Below are 17,321 nucleotides of genomic sequence, written 5' to 3' on the forward strand. Positions count from 1 at the left end.
CAACCTGCCCCTCCTCCTCAGAGTTCCAGCTTACTGTAAGGACTCCCTCGGGCATGAGGACTGACTCCACTTTGTTCTCTCAGCTCCGAGAGGACCGAGCAAGCTGCCGCAACTGTGCAATGGAGATAATTTAATTCCTCCTCAGGCCCCGTTCGAACGGCCGCCGGCAGCCCGCGCCTGCGCACTCCGCTCCCCACCGCCCACCGCGCCCTGGCGAGGCGGCTGGAGGAGCAGAAAGAACTACGCGTCCCGGCATGCCCCGCGCGGCCCGCTGCCCACGGCCGCAGGGAGCGGGCGGCTCGCAGGGCACGCCGGGAGCTGTAGTTCTTTGGCGCTGGGTATTGTCTCTCCCCTTTCTCTGTCCGGGAACCCGACCGCCACCCCTGCCGGTTGAGTGCGCTGACTGACAGCTCCTTGCAGCCAGTGGCCAAAGCGCCGTGTGGCGGAGCCCGGCGCCCGTCTCCTCGGTGACCGGGGGAGCTGGTGCCTCAGTAGAGTAGCCGGAGTCCTGGGACACGGAGGTGAGTGGGTCTGAGCGGGGGAGCGCCCACGCCTGCCGCCCGGCTCTCCCCTCCCCCGTCTGGCCCGGGACCCCGCTCGGGGTGTGGCGGGAGGAGGGGGCGGCAGATGGGCGGCGGGAGGGGAGCCGGGGGGGGAGGGGAGCGCGGCGACGGGACCGGCGCGGGGGGGGCAGCTCCCGCGCCGCCCCCTCTGCGCGCCCCACGGGCTGCGGCGCTGCCCGCGACCCCCGGCGGGCAGCAGTGAGGGGGCGGCTCCGGTCGGGGCGGGGGGCGTGTGTGTGTGTTTGGGGGGGGGGGGCCGCGGGTCCTCCTCGCCCTCTCGTCTTTTTACCGCTCGATTTTTCAAACCGTCCCTGCGGGCTCAGGTGCCGCTTCTCCCCTCCCCGCAGCTCCACCCTCCCGGGAAGCGGCTGCCCCGCGGGGCGGTTAATGTGTAGCCCGGCGGACCGTTGCTCGGGGCGGGGAGCGGCGGCACGGACCCTCCGCCCCGCGGCCTTGCTGGGTCGCCCTCCGCGCCCCCGGTGTCGGCGCCCGCCCTGCGCTGCAGCCGGGTCCGTTGTGCCGCCGGAGAAGCCGCCAGTGTAACTTGCAGAGCGGCTGGTGCGGCGGGAGTCGGACGTAGCCTCCTGGCTCTCGCCTTCGCGGGGAAGCGCCGGGAGTGCAAACGGTCCCGAGCCCTTTCCCTACCGCGGGGGTTCTCGAGCGGGCTGAAGCGCTGCCCTTGGTCGCCGCATCCCAACAGTTTTGGAACGTACTTGCAAGAAAAGACGGGGAAAAAATATGCCTAACTACCAACAAGAGCTTTTCACTTTCTTAAATACAACGAATAGATTAACCTGAATTGTAAGCACATGACTGTACAACAGCCTTAGAAAACTTCTTCCTTAGTCGCATGAGTCTTGTCAGCCAAGCCAGCAAATATCCTATTTGTGTTCTTTATGCTTTGTACAGTGGCTCAGTGTGAGAAGAGTTTTTATTAACAACTACTTTTTAGCCTGCTGTTACTAATTAAAGTCAGTATATTTTGAATGATTGTGCTAGGTGCACCTAATTGTTTTCTGGCAAAGTAGTTGCTGCTTCTACAGGAAACATAATGGTGTGTTTTGCCAATTGTGAAATGCTGATCAGATTTTGTTCATTAAAATATTGTCCTACTGAAGTTCTCAAACAACTGTCTTCTACAGGTTGTGCTGTTATATTTCTTGTGTAACCTGTCTGTAGACATGTACCACATTTGGATAGTGAGTGGAATTCAAATTTTATAACTTTGTTTGATCTTGGTAGTGGCATCGTTTCTGAAAGTCAGTTCTGCCTTAATGAGTGGCACCCACGCTGAAGAGTATTTTGCGGTGCTTCAAGATGTGTGTGAGGGATGAGGGAACAGGCTCCTCCATGTACTCTTAGAGCCTCACTATTGAAAACCAAAATGAAGCCAAACAGTTCTCTGCCTTTAAAAAAAAAAAAAAAACCAAAAAACCCCACACATTAACATGGATACTGTTGAGCTGAGTATCAACTCATTTCCAAATGAACTGGTGGTGAGTAATCTGGTCTTAAACTTCACGTTTCCCCCCCCCACACTGCCCTCTGTTAAGGTTATAGTCTGACATAGACTAGAACAGGAGTCTATCTCCTGTTTCTGTTTGCTCTTTTGTTGCTACGAGTTAAGAGCAGAAGCAGGAAACAAACCACCTCTCTCTTGAAAGTAAGCAAATAAGTATTATTTTTTCTGTAGTACAGGGTTTGAAAATGACATGAAAAACTTGCATGCATATGTGAAAACTTTACCTAAAGAAATGCAGTGTTTGAGGGATAAAGTACAATTCAACCGTAATAGGTATTTTTGGTGTTTTATACCCCCAAAAGATTGTTTGAAATAATAGACCAGAATGTGTGCTGGATGAAAACTCAAATGTTTGGGTTTTTTTTCACAGTTCTGTGACAAAGCTGATGTATATGGGCAAGTTATGTTATTTCATACATACTTGAACAACCCTTAATTTGGGCATATTAATGTTTCTGTCTGAAGTGTCCTGTGAATCATTTTGTAGTTATTAAACTGTATTTGTTCTGTGTCATATTACTAGACTGTGTTGGTACACATTTTTATGAACTTTCTGAAATCATAGTATTAATTTTGTATTTGCAGTGTTCTTCATAGTAAGAATTCTATACTTTCAGTGTTTTTAGTAAGTATACGGAAATGTCACAAAACTATATTATTTGCTTAAGATTTAGTTAGTATGTATTACAAATTATCCCGCTTTTATAGGCCTGTTTTCTCCTATAAAATGCATTTATTCTCCTCACTAATATTCACTAATGTATTTTAGCACTGTACAGACTTTTCTTCAAGACTTATTTCATCATAGTTAGTGGCAGCAGAAAGTCAAAGTAAGCTTGGCCATGTGTAGTATTGTGGTGTAACCATTTTTCTGACCTACTGTATATGACTGTAGTTATGCTATCAAATTAATAAAATTAAGTGCTATCATTATTAGAAGTACTTACAGTAGTGTATCATTGTACTTAGTAAGATTCAGTATTTAATTTCTACTGAAAACGGACAATTAATTTTATGCTTGGTTACTTGTGACAGTTATCAAAGGTTATATAGTTCAGTAACAATTTTGTGTTTTAGTAAACACACAGGCAGCTACAAAGCTTTATATCAGTGCAATGAAAATGGTCATTGTATCACTGGATACACTATACATTTTGTAATTTATTACAAGAAAATGATATTTAGACATATGATTACTTTGAAACTGTGCAAGTTTGTCCCATTTTTTGTGCCAAATCTCTTTATCTCCCAGTTTCAAATCTGCAAAGAAATTAAAAGAAAACTTAGGCAATTAGATAATTTGATAATTTAGTTTTGAACTAGTTTGTTAACAGTTTATAACTCACTCTCTGTTGGAATCTCTCTGGTTATGAGAAACACTACTTTCATAACTTTTCCATTTGCCTGTCATGCTGTTGTTGCAGTAAAACATCTTTGAATGCTGAGGGTTCTTGCAGAAGAGCTACATTTGTCCTTTGTCTTCAAGTTTCCTAGATAAATTCAGTGAGCTGTTCTTTGTCATGGATGTAACTGGCACAAAAAATGCACAATAATACCCAGCTACTAAGGGAAGGAAGAGATGGCTTTTCCATTGATGTAACAACTCTGGGAGTTCATCATTAGAGAACAGTAATGTATTAGCAGTCTGCTGTTTTGTGTTTAGAACGGCCAGATTTTGCAATGATGTGCAGTGGTTGTCATCTGGAATAAATGCTTGATGTGCAAGGGGTATAGGTTAGAAAGGCAAACAGATAAATTGACTTGTGAATAGGGTTAAAAGGAATGCCCTCATAGCAAATGTGGAATCATGAGGTAAGGCAGTGCTGATGTTTGCTCCTTCCCAAGAGCGGCCTAACTACATTTTCATTGTGTGTTTTTTATAGTTGCATTTAGGGTATTTTTGTTGTAGATTAGAAAGATAGTTGGAGAAATCTGTTTTTTCTTATCAGCCACTTCAACATTGCAATATTGAATCATACTTGTAACAATTTCTTTTATTATTATGATTTTTCAGATTATTTATAATCTAATACTCTCTTAATAGTTTCCCTTCCTTTTCCAACCTAGTAGCAGACTTTTAGGTGCCAGATACTACACTGCTTTCTGTTGACTAGGTTAGCAGAACAGTTTTGGAAGGTACCCAAGGGACGCATTAGGCTGTTCTCCAGACAATCGAGAACAGAAATCTTCACTGTAAGGCAAATTAAAACAGGTACATATTCATGTTCCTAGATAGCAGGGTTTTATATACTGTTGGAGAACTATGTTTTGAAATGTGTAACAATTTTTCTCAGAAAGTACCAGACCTAATTAGAGATGGCTGAATGCACAGTGATCTCTTGGTTCACAAGTTTAGCCTCATCAAAAAAAGGTCAATCAATGTTTAAGGCACCAGACTGGATGCAGGTTGACAGGGTTTTTTTTACAGTAACCTATGAGTTTGGTTAAACGTTTGCAAAACATTTCTTACCTTATGATTTCCATGCAAAGGTTAGGTGTGAAGTTTCATCACTTCTTAAAGCTATTTTGTCAAATTACAGGGGAACTGTTGTTAGTGAAGCTAGATAATTGCTGCATTAAAACAATTTGCAAAAACCATGCTACATTTAACAGTCACAGCTGCACCATGGAGACATAAAAATCTGATGTCCCTTTGTTCAGAAAAAGTACAAACTAAAACCCAGAAGAAAAGCCAAGTGAGTGTCTCCTGTAGTCTTGAAGGCTGTCTTGTTTAGGATTTGGGAGGGTCCTAAGGGAATCACATCGTGTAGTTGACTGTTTAGCAGAATATTCAAGAAACAATTGTTTTTTTAAGTTTAGTAATCAAATAGCTCATATATACTTAAGTAGTTAAGACTTTGATCCTAAATTGTATTTTAGCTGTGGGGTTGTTTGTTTGTTTTGTTTTTTCTTCTGTGGAACTTTGGAAGTCATGGCCCTTCTGTTTGTTCTATCCCAGGCAGAAATACTGTGAAAGTAGTGTGCTGTGGGCTGCATCACATTTTGAGCGCGGCTTTTTTTGTTATTTCTGTAGCTAAGAGCAGTGTCAGAAGAATTTCTTGGACATTTTTCTTGCATGCAAGTAGTGGGTTGGAGACCACTAATTTAACACTTTAGATATGGTGACCTAATGTGTGTCTCGGTGTGTATGTATATATATCATTTTATGTGTATTTATTAATGTTAAAAAGCATTTTGCCCACATATACATGATACTTGCTTTCAAGTACCTTAGACACTTTAAGTATGTTACAATGGGACTGAGTTAAGAATAAGCCTCTGGACCAGCTCAGAGAAGTAATTATTTTCAGATTAGTTGTCACTTGCTCTGAGTGATTTTACTGCAGTTTTACGTAGCTCTAGTTCCCCCGTTATTTCAGTCAGTCATCCTGCAGACCTGTGGAAGTACGATTTCATATCATGCAACAAGGGGATAGTTTCAAAAGTTGAACAAGTTGTCATTTCTATTCTTTGTCTTAAAACATTTTTATGCATTTTAACCTGCTCAGTGGAGGAAACTCTCTGAAACAATGGAATTTACGTGAGTATAATTAGAATGAGACAGACAGACTTCAGTGTCAACACCAAAATGTACTGAAATCAACTGTTGCTGTTCGTATAAAGCTGCATTTTTAAAAATAGTAAAGTCATTACTAGATTAATACTGTCAGCATGTGGAGTTCCTTTTTCTTTGCTCTTTTTTGGAAGTTTTATCTAACCTAAAACACATGGATGTTGGAATGACTGACTGAAGTGCATTTTTTGTAGTGTTGGCTTTCCAATAAGTTATTTTTGAGTAGCTTAATTGTTTGGTGTAACAGCGTAAATCTGATTTTGGTTCCCTTTGGTCCAATACACGTTTAAATGTCCATTTGTTGTTGTATATGTAACTGAAACATATGTGTGAAAGTTGAAGTTTGAGATACGTATTTTAAGCTGTTTTCACAGTCAGTCAATGAAGATAAAGGCAACTCACGGATAATTTATCTAACCTGTTTTATGTGGATACGTTTGATACCTGCTTATGTCCATTGAGTATAAAGGGGGGTAGGCTATAGCTGAGTAGATACACTTAAACTCTTGTTTTTATGTTGTTGGGAAAGGACAGATGTGTTTCATCTGGGATTTTCATTGTGGTGTAAAATGTGGTATTGCAGTGAAACAGAATGCCAGAAGTTAACTGAGTAGTAGGTAATGGGGTGGAGTTGGGGAAGATGTAACATGCTGTAGAATAAAAACTCTGGCTGCACATCAGAAGACTTAGATTCTGTTCTAAGATTCAGTTTGCCATTTTGGACAGCCACCTTATTTGCATTTGCCACTGCTTTCTCATCAGTAGTATTAAGACTGTGGTACCTGTTCTTTTCAAATTGTTTTGATTGTTGTGTTAGTTCTCTAGCGAGAGTTTCTGGTAGAGTTTACTAGGAATATTTCTGAATAGTGAAGGAAATAATGGACACTAAAAAACCTGGAGTATTGTTGATAATTAAAATGTCTTTCTTTTCTTTCTTTCTTTAGAGCTTCATCAAATGAAGGAGTGATACTTCTGAAACTTGACTGAAAAATGGACTAATTAAAAGTTTTCCTATTTTGGGAAAAAAACCCAAAATGTATAGACCAGCAGAAACAGTCAAACGTCGACTCAACATGCACGCTCCTCCTCGGATAAGAAGTGTGGAAGTTGCAAGAGGAAGAGCAGGTTATGGGTTTACCCTTTCTGGACAAGCTCCTTGTGTTCTTAGTTGTGTTATGAAAGGAAGCCCTGCAGATTATGTTGGACTGAAAGCAGGAGATCAGATATTTGCAGTTAATGAAATCAATGTGAAAAAAGCCTCTCATGAAGATGTAGTGAAACTAATAGGAAAATGTTCTGGAGTCCTGCACATGGTCATTGCTGAAGGGATTAGTCATATAGATTCATGTTCAAGTGATGAAGAAGTTGGTTTTTATGATGGGAAGGGGTGGCTGAAGCCCAAACCTGACTCTAAAGCTCTGGGTATAAACAGAGCAGAGAAAGTTGTTGAAGAAATGCAGTCCGGTGGCATTTTCAACATGATCTTTGAGAATCCTACTCTCTGCGCTGGTAGCTCAGATCATTCTGCACCAAAACAAAGGTCATTTTCAGATTCTGCTGCTATTAAATTTGAAGCTGGACATGAAAGTGTAAGCTATCCAAACCTACTGTCAAAGGAAGAAATAGCCAAAGTCCTGAATGATGATTCAGTTTTTAGAATTGGACTGGAGGGTGCCGAAGACTTTGGATTAGATGCAAGCATTTTAAACGTTGCCATGATTGTAGGTTACCTAGGCTCAATCGAACTTCCTTCAACAACCTCAAATTTGGAAAACGAGAGCTTGCAGGCTATCCGTGGATGCATGAGACGTCTGCGAGCAGAACAAAAAATCCATTCACTAGTGATGATGAAGATAATGCATGACTGTATTCAGCTCTGCAGTGACAAATCAGGTGTAGTGGCAGAATATCCTGCAGAGAAACTGGCATTCAGTGCAGTTTGTCCGGATGACAGGAGGTTCTTTGGACTAGTTACAATGCAGACAAATGATGATGCAAGCTTGGCTCAGGATGCTGAAGGGGCACTGAGGACATCTTGCCATGTTTTTATGGTGGATCCTGAACTATTTCATCATAAAATTCACCAGGGCATAGCAAGACGCTTTGGACTGGAATGCACAGCAGATCCAGACACAAATGGCTGTCTGGAGTTTCCAACGTCATCTCTACCTGTTCTTCAGTTTATTTCTGTCCTGTACAGGGATATGGGGGAATTGATTGAGGGAATGCGTGCAAGGGCTTTTCTTGATGGTGATGCAGATGCTCATCAGAATAATAGTACAAGCAGTAACAGTGATAGTGGAATTGGAAATTTTAACCAAGAAGAAAAGAATAATAGAGTTCTGGTGGTTGATTTAGGGACCAATCCGAGTAAGCACATTCCTAACAGCATATGGGAAAATCCAGTAGGAAGGGGACACAATCAGCCTGCTTCCCATTGGAATGGCTTCTGTCATGAGCAAGAAGGAAACATTCCTTTGGAAGTAATTCAGAATGATAAGTCCCAAAATGTAAGCAAACACTTAAGTCCTTCTGCTCGTATTGAAGTTCCACTGGTTTCCTCCCGAAATTCCATACCCCCGTCAAAGAAAAACGCTGCAGGTGCAGGCAATCAAAGGTGGTTGCCTGTGCATGTTTTACAAGAATGGCAGCATGGAAATGTGAGCGACCAGGAGTCGTACACCGATTCTACGGACGGCTGGTCAAGTGTTAACTGCGGAACTCTGCCCCCGCCGATGAATAAGATTCCAGCTGACAGATACAGAGTTGATGGCAGCTTTGGTCAGCCGCAGTTGAAATCTCATAAAAATGAGTGGTCTAAGAAGATGTTTTGCATGCAGAACAAGTTTGGCCCTCCGCACAGTATTAGGAAGTCTAAAGAAGATAAAAAGGTAAGAATATGTTGATACTCATTCCTAAAAAACTCAAAAACCCCCAGACCAAACAGTCTATGGTATTATTTGCATAATATAATTTAAACACGTACTATATAATTTACAGAATTTCAGATTGAGGAGATAATATGGTTCTCTCGCCTTTGCAGGGGCTTTGCATATTCCTGTTTAATTGAGTGCAGCTCTGGAATCGTAATTCTGCTGAAAGTGTTGCCTCTTAGAGTTTTCTCACATTTCTTCTTTTCTCTTCATTGTTTCCAAATGTTGCAGTGGCATTACAATAAAAGGAGACATGACATTCTAGTAACTTCAGTTACTGACCTCCGGCAGCAAAAGAATGGAAACAGTCTGGATCTTCAGTCTGGTTCCTTTTTTCTAGAAGGCTGGCATGCATGGATTATTATTTTAGTGATAACTATTTTTATAGAGATGTAGTCTAATCAGTAGTCAAAAGCTTGTGTTATATACTTTTAACTCAATAAGAGAATTTTCTTATAATGAAAATTCACTCCAGTAAACTTCTCAACACAAGTAGCATTGAACATACATCAAAGGATAGTCATTGGTGTTGATTATGGTGTCCACTGTTAGGTCACAAATCTAACATTCTGCCAGTAAGCTGTAATTCAAATTTTATTCCAATTTACTTCTTCATCTACTTGTTTTGTCTACTGTTAGTCTTCTATAAACCAAAGCGAGAAGATTAAAAAAAAAAAGCGTGGGAGAGGTATCCAACAGAATTAGGTACCGTTCCCTTTGTGGCATACGTGTTTTGCTGTTGAGGGAACTGATCTCATGAGAGTCTGTTGATAACTGGGATTCTAGTAAAGTGGAGGTCATTGGTCCTACACTAAAAGCATTAGTAGCAGAGTTGTATCTAAAACATTTGCTGACTCCAGGGAAAGACTGAACCTTGAACTACAAATTAGCCTTCAAGAAGCATTGTCCTTCCATGAGGAGGTGTTGCTTATGTGATTGATTCAAGTGTCCATTATTCTATCCAAATCTGTTTGAAAAAATGTTTTTTTCACCTGATTAAAAATAGCCAACCGCTGCTCAAGTGGATGACAGTAGAGATTCATTAGTTGTTTCACACTGTTATAAAGAAAATCTTTGTACTGGTGTGACACTCAGGCATAAACTTTTGGGGATTAGAATGCAGAACTTTGGAATATTTTGGTTTTGGCGTGGAAGAATAATTTTTAATTGCTTTTCTTGCACTTTGAATCCAACAAGTTTCACATAGGTTCTTTTGTACGCTTTTTGTGCTGAAAAAATTAACTAGTGTGTATAATAGGTATACGCTAGTATATTTTTAAGGTGAAGTGACTGCTACAGGCAGCAATGTTTTTCAGATCCACAATAATGTATTACGTTTCAAATGATCTGAAATACAAGGTGATTCACACTTTTCAGAAACCTAATAGAACTTTCCCAAACATAAACACTTAATTTGTAAACACTGCCGACCCAAACCACCTAACAATCAATTATTCCTTTTGCTATCCTGAAGAATATGTGTTTCATGATCTCTTTGCTGATGGATGAAGGAAAAGGCCTTGTTATATGCAGGACCTGGGGCAGATGCATTCTGATGGATGTTGGTCCCAAGTGCCCTTTGGGAACTGGCCCAGCTGCGTGGGATGCTGCTGAAATTCCCTGAGGGTCTCTGCAACAAGTTTGTGTCTGCAGTGTTGTCCATGAAGATTAATGTGGGTTAGATTTTATTTTTTTCTTCAGAGATTTAAAACAAAAATATATTTTTGAAAGGTTTGAAACATTTATTTCATGGAAGTGAGGAATATACTAATGAAAATCTCGTAGAAAATTTTACACTTCAAGATGAAAGATGTTCTGTGTGGGGGTAAATGGTAATAATATATCACCTACTGTATCACTCAGATCAGCAAATACCAGAATGTTCCAACACTAAATATCTCAATTGATCTTCCCTTTTAAGTATATTTACTAATAAAATAGGCCTTCTGTTCTTTGATTAATAACAAATTTGTTGCAAGACGCATTTAAAATGTTCCTACATGGCTTTAGCATTTAGTCTCCTCATTAAGGCTACAGAACCTCTCGCTTTTCAGTTTTGTCAGTATTATTGAAGGCTATTGAAACTGGTGAGAAAAGCTCATGAAAGCCTTGAAAATATTTGGAAGCATGAGTTGCAAGCACTTAGCATTATTCAAATTAATAAAGATGAAGTAGTACTATGCTCTCATCTTAAATCTTTAATGAAAATAGTCAGGAGCTGTTATTATTGATGAACGTACCTCTGTACTTTCATTACTGCAAAAATAGGGAAAATCTACATTTTTGCATATTAGAGCACTAATTTGTCTTCATAAGAGAACAATATTCAGAAATTCAGACTCTCTTTTTGCTTTGTGTGAAGAGAAGAGGTAAGACTGTCTATCCGAAGAAATTATTCAGATGGGTTAGATGCTGCATTCTAGAAAACTATGTGTCCTCAGCTTCCTGTGACCTTTTTCAGTTGCAAGGACTGATCTTACACAGCGTCCTCAGACACATGCCAGTCATGGAATAAAGTATATAACGTGACCACATGGGATTGCATTCATTTTTTTTACAAGCTAGTGTCTGACTCTAATGCTTCATTTGGCAAAGCAGTCCTTAAATTGCTTTTTAATTAAGGTGTGGGGTTTTTTTTGTCTTTTACATTAATACTGAAGGGTAGGTAATATATCCTATAAATGGGAATGTGCAGAAGCCACTGGAGGGAGAAAAGGTTATGAAAGTTAGAGATTTTGTGATGGCCTCTGCACATCCATATTACCTCCTGTCTTCTTGGAGCTTTCATTACATGCTGGGGAAGGGTGGTGAGTTCCTGGATGCAATTCTGATCTTGCAGATCTTCTTGTGCAGCTAAACAGCAACGCTCACAGCGTGTACTACAGGAAAATGTGCGATACTGTACAGTGCTAGTGGGGGTAAGAAAGGCATAAACTCTTTCCTGATTTTATAGCTGCTTTGATAGAACATTTGTGAATTGTGCAGAGCACAAGAGCAGATGTGAGGAAGCTCTAGTGAACATATGTGGTTAAAATTGCTCTTTCAGAAGCAGACCTGGAAAGTCTTACTTGCGGGTAGGAATAGGTGGTATGGTATTTCAGACTTCAGGTTACACTTTTTCTGACCTTTGTTTTCCCTTTACTGTTGCAGTCCTTTTAATGATGATGTTTTCAGATCACCAATTAGAATTGTGGTTCATTTTGTAATAACTGGAAAAAACACTTTTATTTTTCACACTGCTACAGAGCATTTTAAAGTTCAATATAAGTGTGAATAGTTGAAAAAAGATGAAAAACACCTAATTTGATTAAATGTTACTGAATTGCATGAGATTTTTTTGTTTTGCTTTAAAACATTGTAAGGAATTTATCTCTAACTTACTGAACTCATACTTTCACAATTGCTCTATTATTTGTTTTTTAATCATTGCCTTTTAAATGGTGGTTGTACATGGGAAGAGAATCAAATCAGGGAAATTTTTGTTCTATTCTCCCTCTTCTGACTGAGATTTACTGGACGGTATCTCTGGCCCTATGCACCTGTATTGAACTTCATTCTTCCTGCGAACAGGTTTCTATTGAAGCATCTTACAGGGTTTTTTGGGGTGTCTCCTTGACTAGTGGGAGGCCTAATGGTGTTGCTGAAATTCACTGAAAAGTCACTTATCTATGCATCCTTTTCTGTGATTTTGGCTTATGCCAAAGAAAAGCACCAAAAGCAGTATGAAAATACCAGGAGATGTTAGGATTGGCAAGGGACTTGAGAAATTGCTGAACAGGGAAGCATTCCTTGCCCTCTAGACTAAATTAATCTAATACGTTTGATTTTGTTCAACCCTCACTCTCTGTTTTTGGGCTAGCGCTTGGCCAAAAATATGTCTACCCATTATTGTTTTAAGTTTTACTGGGAATATACTCGTTTTTCCACTGGAAAGCTTCATAACAGTCAGTTTAGTCTTTGAGTTTTCTCTCCATGGGGACAAAAGCCTAGGCATTGACCTCTCACCTTTCCTTATTTAAAAAAAAGAAAGTATGTTTTAATATTGTGGAGGCAGCTATAACATTCGCGATCACAAGAGGTTTTACAGCCTGAGCTTAATAACTAGTATTTGAGTACTAGTTTTATAACAAGTGAATGTGACAAATCTATTAAAAAGTAATTAAAAAGCCTTTTAAAATTGTGGATATTGATTTTTACAAACCCTCCTCTGCTTCACATTTGTTGTAAGACTTCTGTCCTGAGCACATTATTGTTTGTCCTCATGAAGAGTGTGAATTTATAAACATCCTATTTGTAGATATTAGATGAAATAAAAATAGGTAATCTCATTGTCTAAGACTCACTGGACAATGGTATTGCAGATACTTTATTTTAAACCAAAAACTGCATTAACTGCTTTGTAACCTTCACGACTTAAGCTACTGAAAACATTGTAAAAGTGTGGAAGAGAGGAGACAGGTTAAGCAGTACTGTGGGGTTCACTAACACATCTTTCCTTGCAAATGTATTTTCTGGGTTACTGTCATTGTTACTTTCTTTTGATCAGAAGTTTAACTGTAACTACTTCAGAGTTATCATATTTATTTCCAAAGCAAGTACTACTGGAAAAGATATACTGTTCAAGTTAAAAATGGAATGATGTGTTGTTTTTTTTTTTTTTTTTTAATTTGCCTGAAATGCAAGAATTGCAGATTTTAATGTTGGTAGCTGGATGGTGAACTAACTGAAAGGCAGATATTTTAGATGCAAAGACAATGTTGGCAAAGCTGTGTCATTCCCATATTTATTTTTTGTTGTATAATTACATGTTTTTTTCCCTTTCTTCTACAATTCTGTTTGCTCACTAGCCTAAATTGTTCCACGCCAGCTGTTTATAAAGCAGAATTAATGGCAGCTGGATTGCTATTGTTACGGAGTACAATTTAATGTTAACATTTGGAATTATAGACTTTAATCTGATTTGAGATGTACGTATATAACTTAAAGAGAACTCAACTGAAATCCCAAACACCAAACCACATCTGAGAATGCGCTAATGTGAATTAATCTGCAAAGAGGCATTTACATGAAGTAGGTCCTCTGATACATTTTGCTATGAGAAAATGAAAAGCAATTTAATGTTTAGTAATTTCCTGCAGCCTTTCCACGAGTATTGCAATTTCCTAAAATAATGATATTAAAAAATGGTTAGTTCTAGGATCTTTAGAAATGTATAAAAAGCCAGAATAATGCTGGGTGCTTTTCTATGGAAAATAAATCATACAAAATCTGGCAAGTAAATGTCTGCAGAGCAATATTGGATTTGTGCAATTTTCGCATTTCAGATTTAAGTGCTAGGGATTTGGAATAATTCATAACACTTGAATTTAAATGTTTTTTAGATCAAGTGTATGTTCGGACTCCAATTAACATCACGACAATGAAGGGGAGATGCTGCCATCTGAGTATTTTTGAGCTAGTTTTGAGTTGCAAAGTCACAGGAGAAAGTAGTGTCTTAAGAAAGAAAGAAACAATGAAGAAAACAGGGTGGAGAAAAATGATTAGCCCATAATGAATTGAAATAATGAAAAAAGGCTTTATTTTAAGTTTTGCACATAGCTTTGATGTAAGAGATTGTAAAATTATTGTCTGAGCTCTCAGTTATATGAAGATAAGCCCCAGTTCCTTGCAGTTTGAGAATTCAGAGAAGGAGGTGTAAAATACCAGTTATTCACTGGAGAAGAAATTAGATCTGTGTGGAATAAAAGTTTGTAATTAACAAAAATAAATATGGAATTGCTCATACTTACCTGAAGGGTCTAAACAGAAACATGGAGAAATGAAGCTTCAAGAGAAAGACTTGAAAATTCATCCCATCAATAAAATGGCCATTAAGACATCAGTCAGTTTGCAAAGATAGTACCAGAGAAGGAAATTCTGCTTCCTCAAACTAAATTCTAGCTTTTTTCAGGTAATCAGGTATTATCATGCCTTCTAGACACTTAGCAGCTGTACCTTTGGAAAAAAAAGTGTTTGCACCCCACCTTTTACAGGAACAATATTTCATCTCTGCTATGGTGTTAGAAACTTCTGTTTATTTTCCAGTCAATTCTAATCACAGTACCTTATACCCATTTCTTCTTCTGTTAGTATCTCCTTTAGTGCAAGCAACTCATTCTTCAGTGTCAACCTTTTTCTTTATGCATAGAAATCATATTCTCTTTTGGCTTTCATTTTGTTTGATATAAAATGCTTAGTCTCTCAGTCTTCTGGGAAGTAAAGTTTTCATTCTCCTGGTAACTTCAGTAGCCCTTTTCTGAGACTAATCTAGCTTAAATTCTTCTTTCTTGGACCTGAGTGACCAAAATTTTATGATATCCCCATCAGGGTCTTTGTATAATTTTAGTGTACATTTTCCTGTCTCTATTGTAAATACCTCATATAATACCTTTTTGTATATTACTTGTTTTATCCTAGCAATAATAACCATAACCATTGATGGCTAATACTTGTAATCAATCAGTACAAACATCCATGTATCAGATGAAGCATCTAATATCGAGGTCATTATCCTATTTTGGACACTGGCCAGGAGCAGCTGCTTAGAAAAACCATGGAAGAACAGTGAAAAATATAACTCTGATTTTCAGCAGTATGTGGTCTGGAGACTTTTCTCCAGTAGAGACAGCATCCATATCATTGTGCTTTGTAAAGCTTTCTGCTTGAATTTGTTCGTTCTTAAACTCGGTTGTACTTTTGGCATTCCTGGTATCACTGATTCTGCAGTTTAGTAGTGTGAAAAGAAAAGAATATATAATTTCCATGTAGTTTCATTTCATACCTGCTACTATTTGCAATGAGGAATATAGAACAATCTCACTCCCTGTTTATATTCTCTTAGTGATTTAATTTTATTTTAAGCCTCGACCACCAATCACTTTTTTCCCATGCAGAAGTCAACTTAGTTTCTTCCCATACAAAAGTATTTTCATAATTGTGAACTTCCTCCCTTAGTTATACCGTATTATTTTTGAGATAAATTGACCAGAACGGTAAGCAGTTTTGAAAGTGTGTGGGCAGGCAATGTATTCATAAAGCTAATTTTCTGATTTCCTAATTCTTCATTTCCCTTGTTGATTGATACTGATTATTGGACCATCCTGACTTAATGCTTCCAGCTAATTCCTGCCTAATGTTCAAGATGATTTGGAACCAATTGTTATCTGTGTACTTGTCATTTTCTCCCTGTTTTCCTCAATATACTTGAGTCTTTCTGCTCCTCTGCAATTTCCAACTAATAAGCTTCCGATTCATACAATAATCTATTATCTAGTTATACTGAGAAAATGATCTTATTATTCCATCGACATTAATACCATCAACATGGCCAGTTGCTGTCTGGGTAGTGAAGGCTGGTTCTGTTGCAAGTGTTGTTTAGCTGGATTGGCTAAGACTCCCTAAACTGTTGTTCTGGTGCATTTTTCTAATCCAATTGGCAAGCAGTCCTACATGACCATTCTAGCATGTGTGTGGTCCTTTTTTATTGATTATTTATATTGATTAAATGGTCAGCACAGAAGATAGTTTACTTGTTCCACCTGAAAAGGAGAAGACAATTTATATCAAAATTGTTATGTATCAGTAACTATATTTTTATTTTAGAGGTCTTAGAACTTTGTTCATGTCTTGAAATCACTTTCTTAACTATTTGCTTCATTTTAAAAAATGATTTCACTCTCGTGTCTGGGAATCTTGTGAGAGAAACTTTCATTGTGTGATCTACTCCGGGTGAACCTGCTTTAGCAGGTGGGTTGGACTGGATCATCTCCAGAGGTTCCTTCCAACCCCAACCAGTCTGTGATTCTGTGAAGCAGTTTTGAAGACATCCTTCTGTAAATGCAGATGATCATGCTTGTCAGAGTAGCATTCTTTTAATGTTTTAGATTAGCTCCCTGTCTATTTTACCTCTTCATTTTCCTGCTCTTCCACATAGCAGCCAAAATCTGTGTCCCACAAGAATCAGCCCCTTTAGTTTCCCCTCGAGCTCACAAATTGTAATGTGTTTTCCATGAACAGATTAAATTTGCTAGATGTTGTAAAGCTGGCCTAAGCCTCATTGTTTTTCTTTCTCCTTTTTCTTCTCCCTTCTTGGATTCCTGCTGCCACCTCACTGTACTTTTGTCATTGTCAAGGGTCCCTGAACACAACAATCTCCCGGTTCCTTAGCCCCTTATACTTCAAGAGCTGCCAGTGTCCTCTCCTTGCTACCTCCGTCCTGCTTCTCCAGCTTTAAAACTGTTGTATCAGAGGAGAAGGATCTCACTGTTGTAGAGAGACACAAAGTGCATGTAGTACCAAATGGAAATTTCAGGTTGTTAGGTGTGACAATTTGTTAAAAAGTTGTAATACTTGATAAGAGCATTTGCTAGGATATGAAAGAGCACAATGCAGCTCTTGCTATAGCTAGGAGTTTCTTTAAGCCAATTGAAGATGTTTTCTAAAGGTGTTTGGTTTCTTTGAATTCTGAATAATTGATAACGTTTCATCAACTTCTTTTGTGTGCTCAGCTCCAGGTTAGAGTATTGAATTGACTGTCAGAGTCTCACGTTGCATTTCTTTGGTAGCAGCAGCTTAAAGAGTTGTTGTCACGCTTGGGCTGGAGTTGGAAGTGAGCATTGTCGGTTGTGTTGTCATGACGGTCTGTGGATCTGTGTTAGAAACAGGATCATTTCATTTCATAACCTATAGTT

At 39.1% G+C, this 17,321-nt stretch overlaps 1 protein-coding gene across 4 annotated transcripts in view; it reads left to right on the top strand.

Annotated features, from left to right (window-relative positions):
- The first annotated feature begins 370 nt into the window (after positions 1-370).
- Positions 371-17,321, top strand: part of RGS12 (regulator of G protein signaling 12) — a 93,400-nt gene continuing 76,449 nt past the window's right edge. For all 4 annotated transcript variants that reach the window (XM_065836647.2, XM_071808522.1, XM_065836644.2 and 1 more), the window contains exons 1-2: positions 371-521; positions 6,604-8,550. In XM_065836647.2, coding sequence (XP_065692719.1) covers positions 6,694-8,550 — 1,857 coding nt within the window. In that variant the 5' untranslated portion in view covers positions 371-521; positions 6,604-6,693. The remainder of the gene's footprint in view (positions 522-6,603; positions 8,551-17,321) is intronic.

The sequence above is a fragment of the Patagioenas fasciata genome, chromosome 4 (genome assembly GCF_037038585.1).
Source record: "Patagioenas fasciata isolate bPatFas1 chromosome 4, bPatFas1.hap1, whole genome shotgun sequence".
NCBI lineage: Eukaryota > Metazoa > Chordata > Aves > Columbiformes > Columbidae > Patagioenas > Patagioenas fasciata.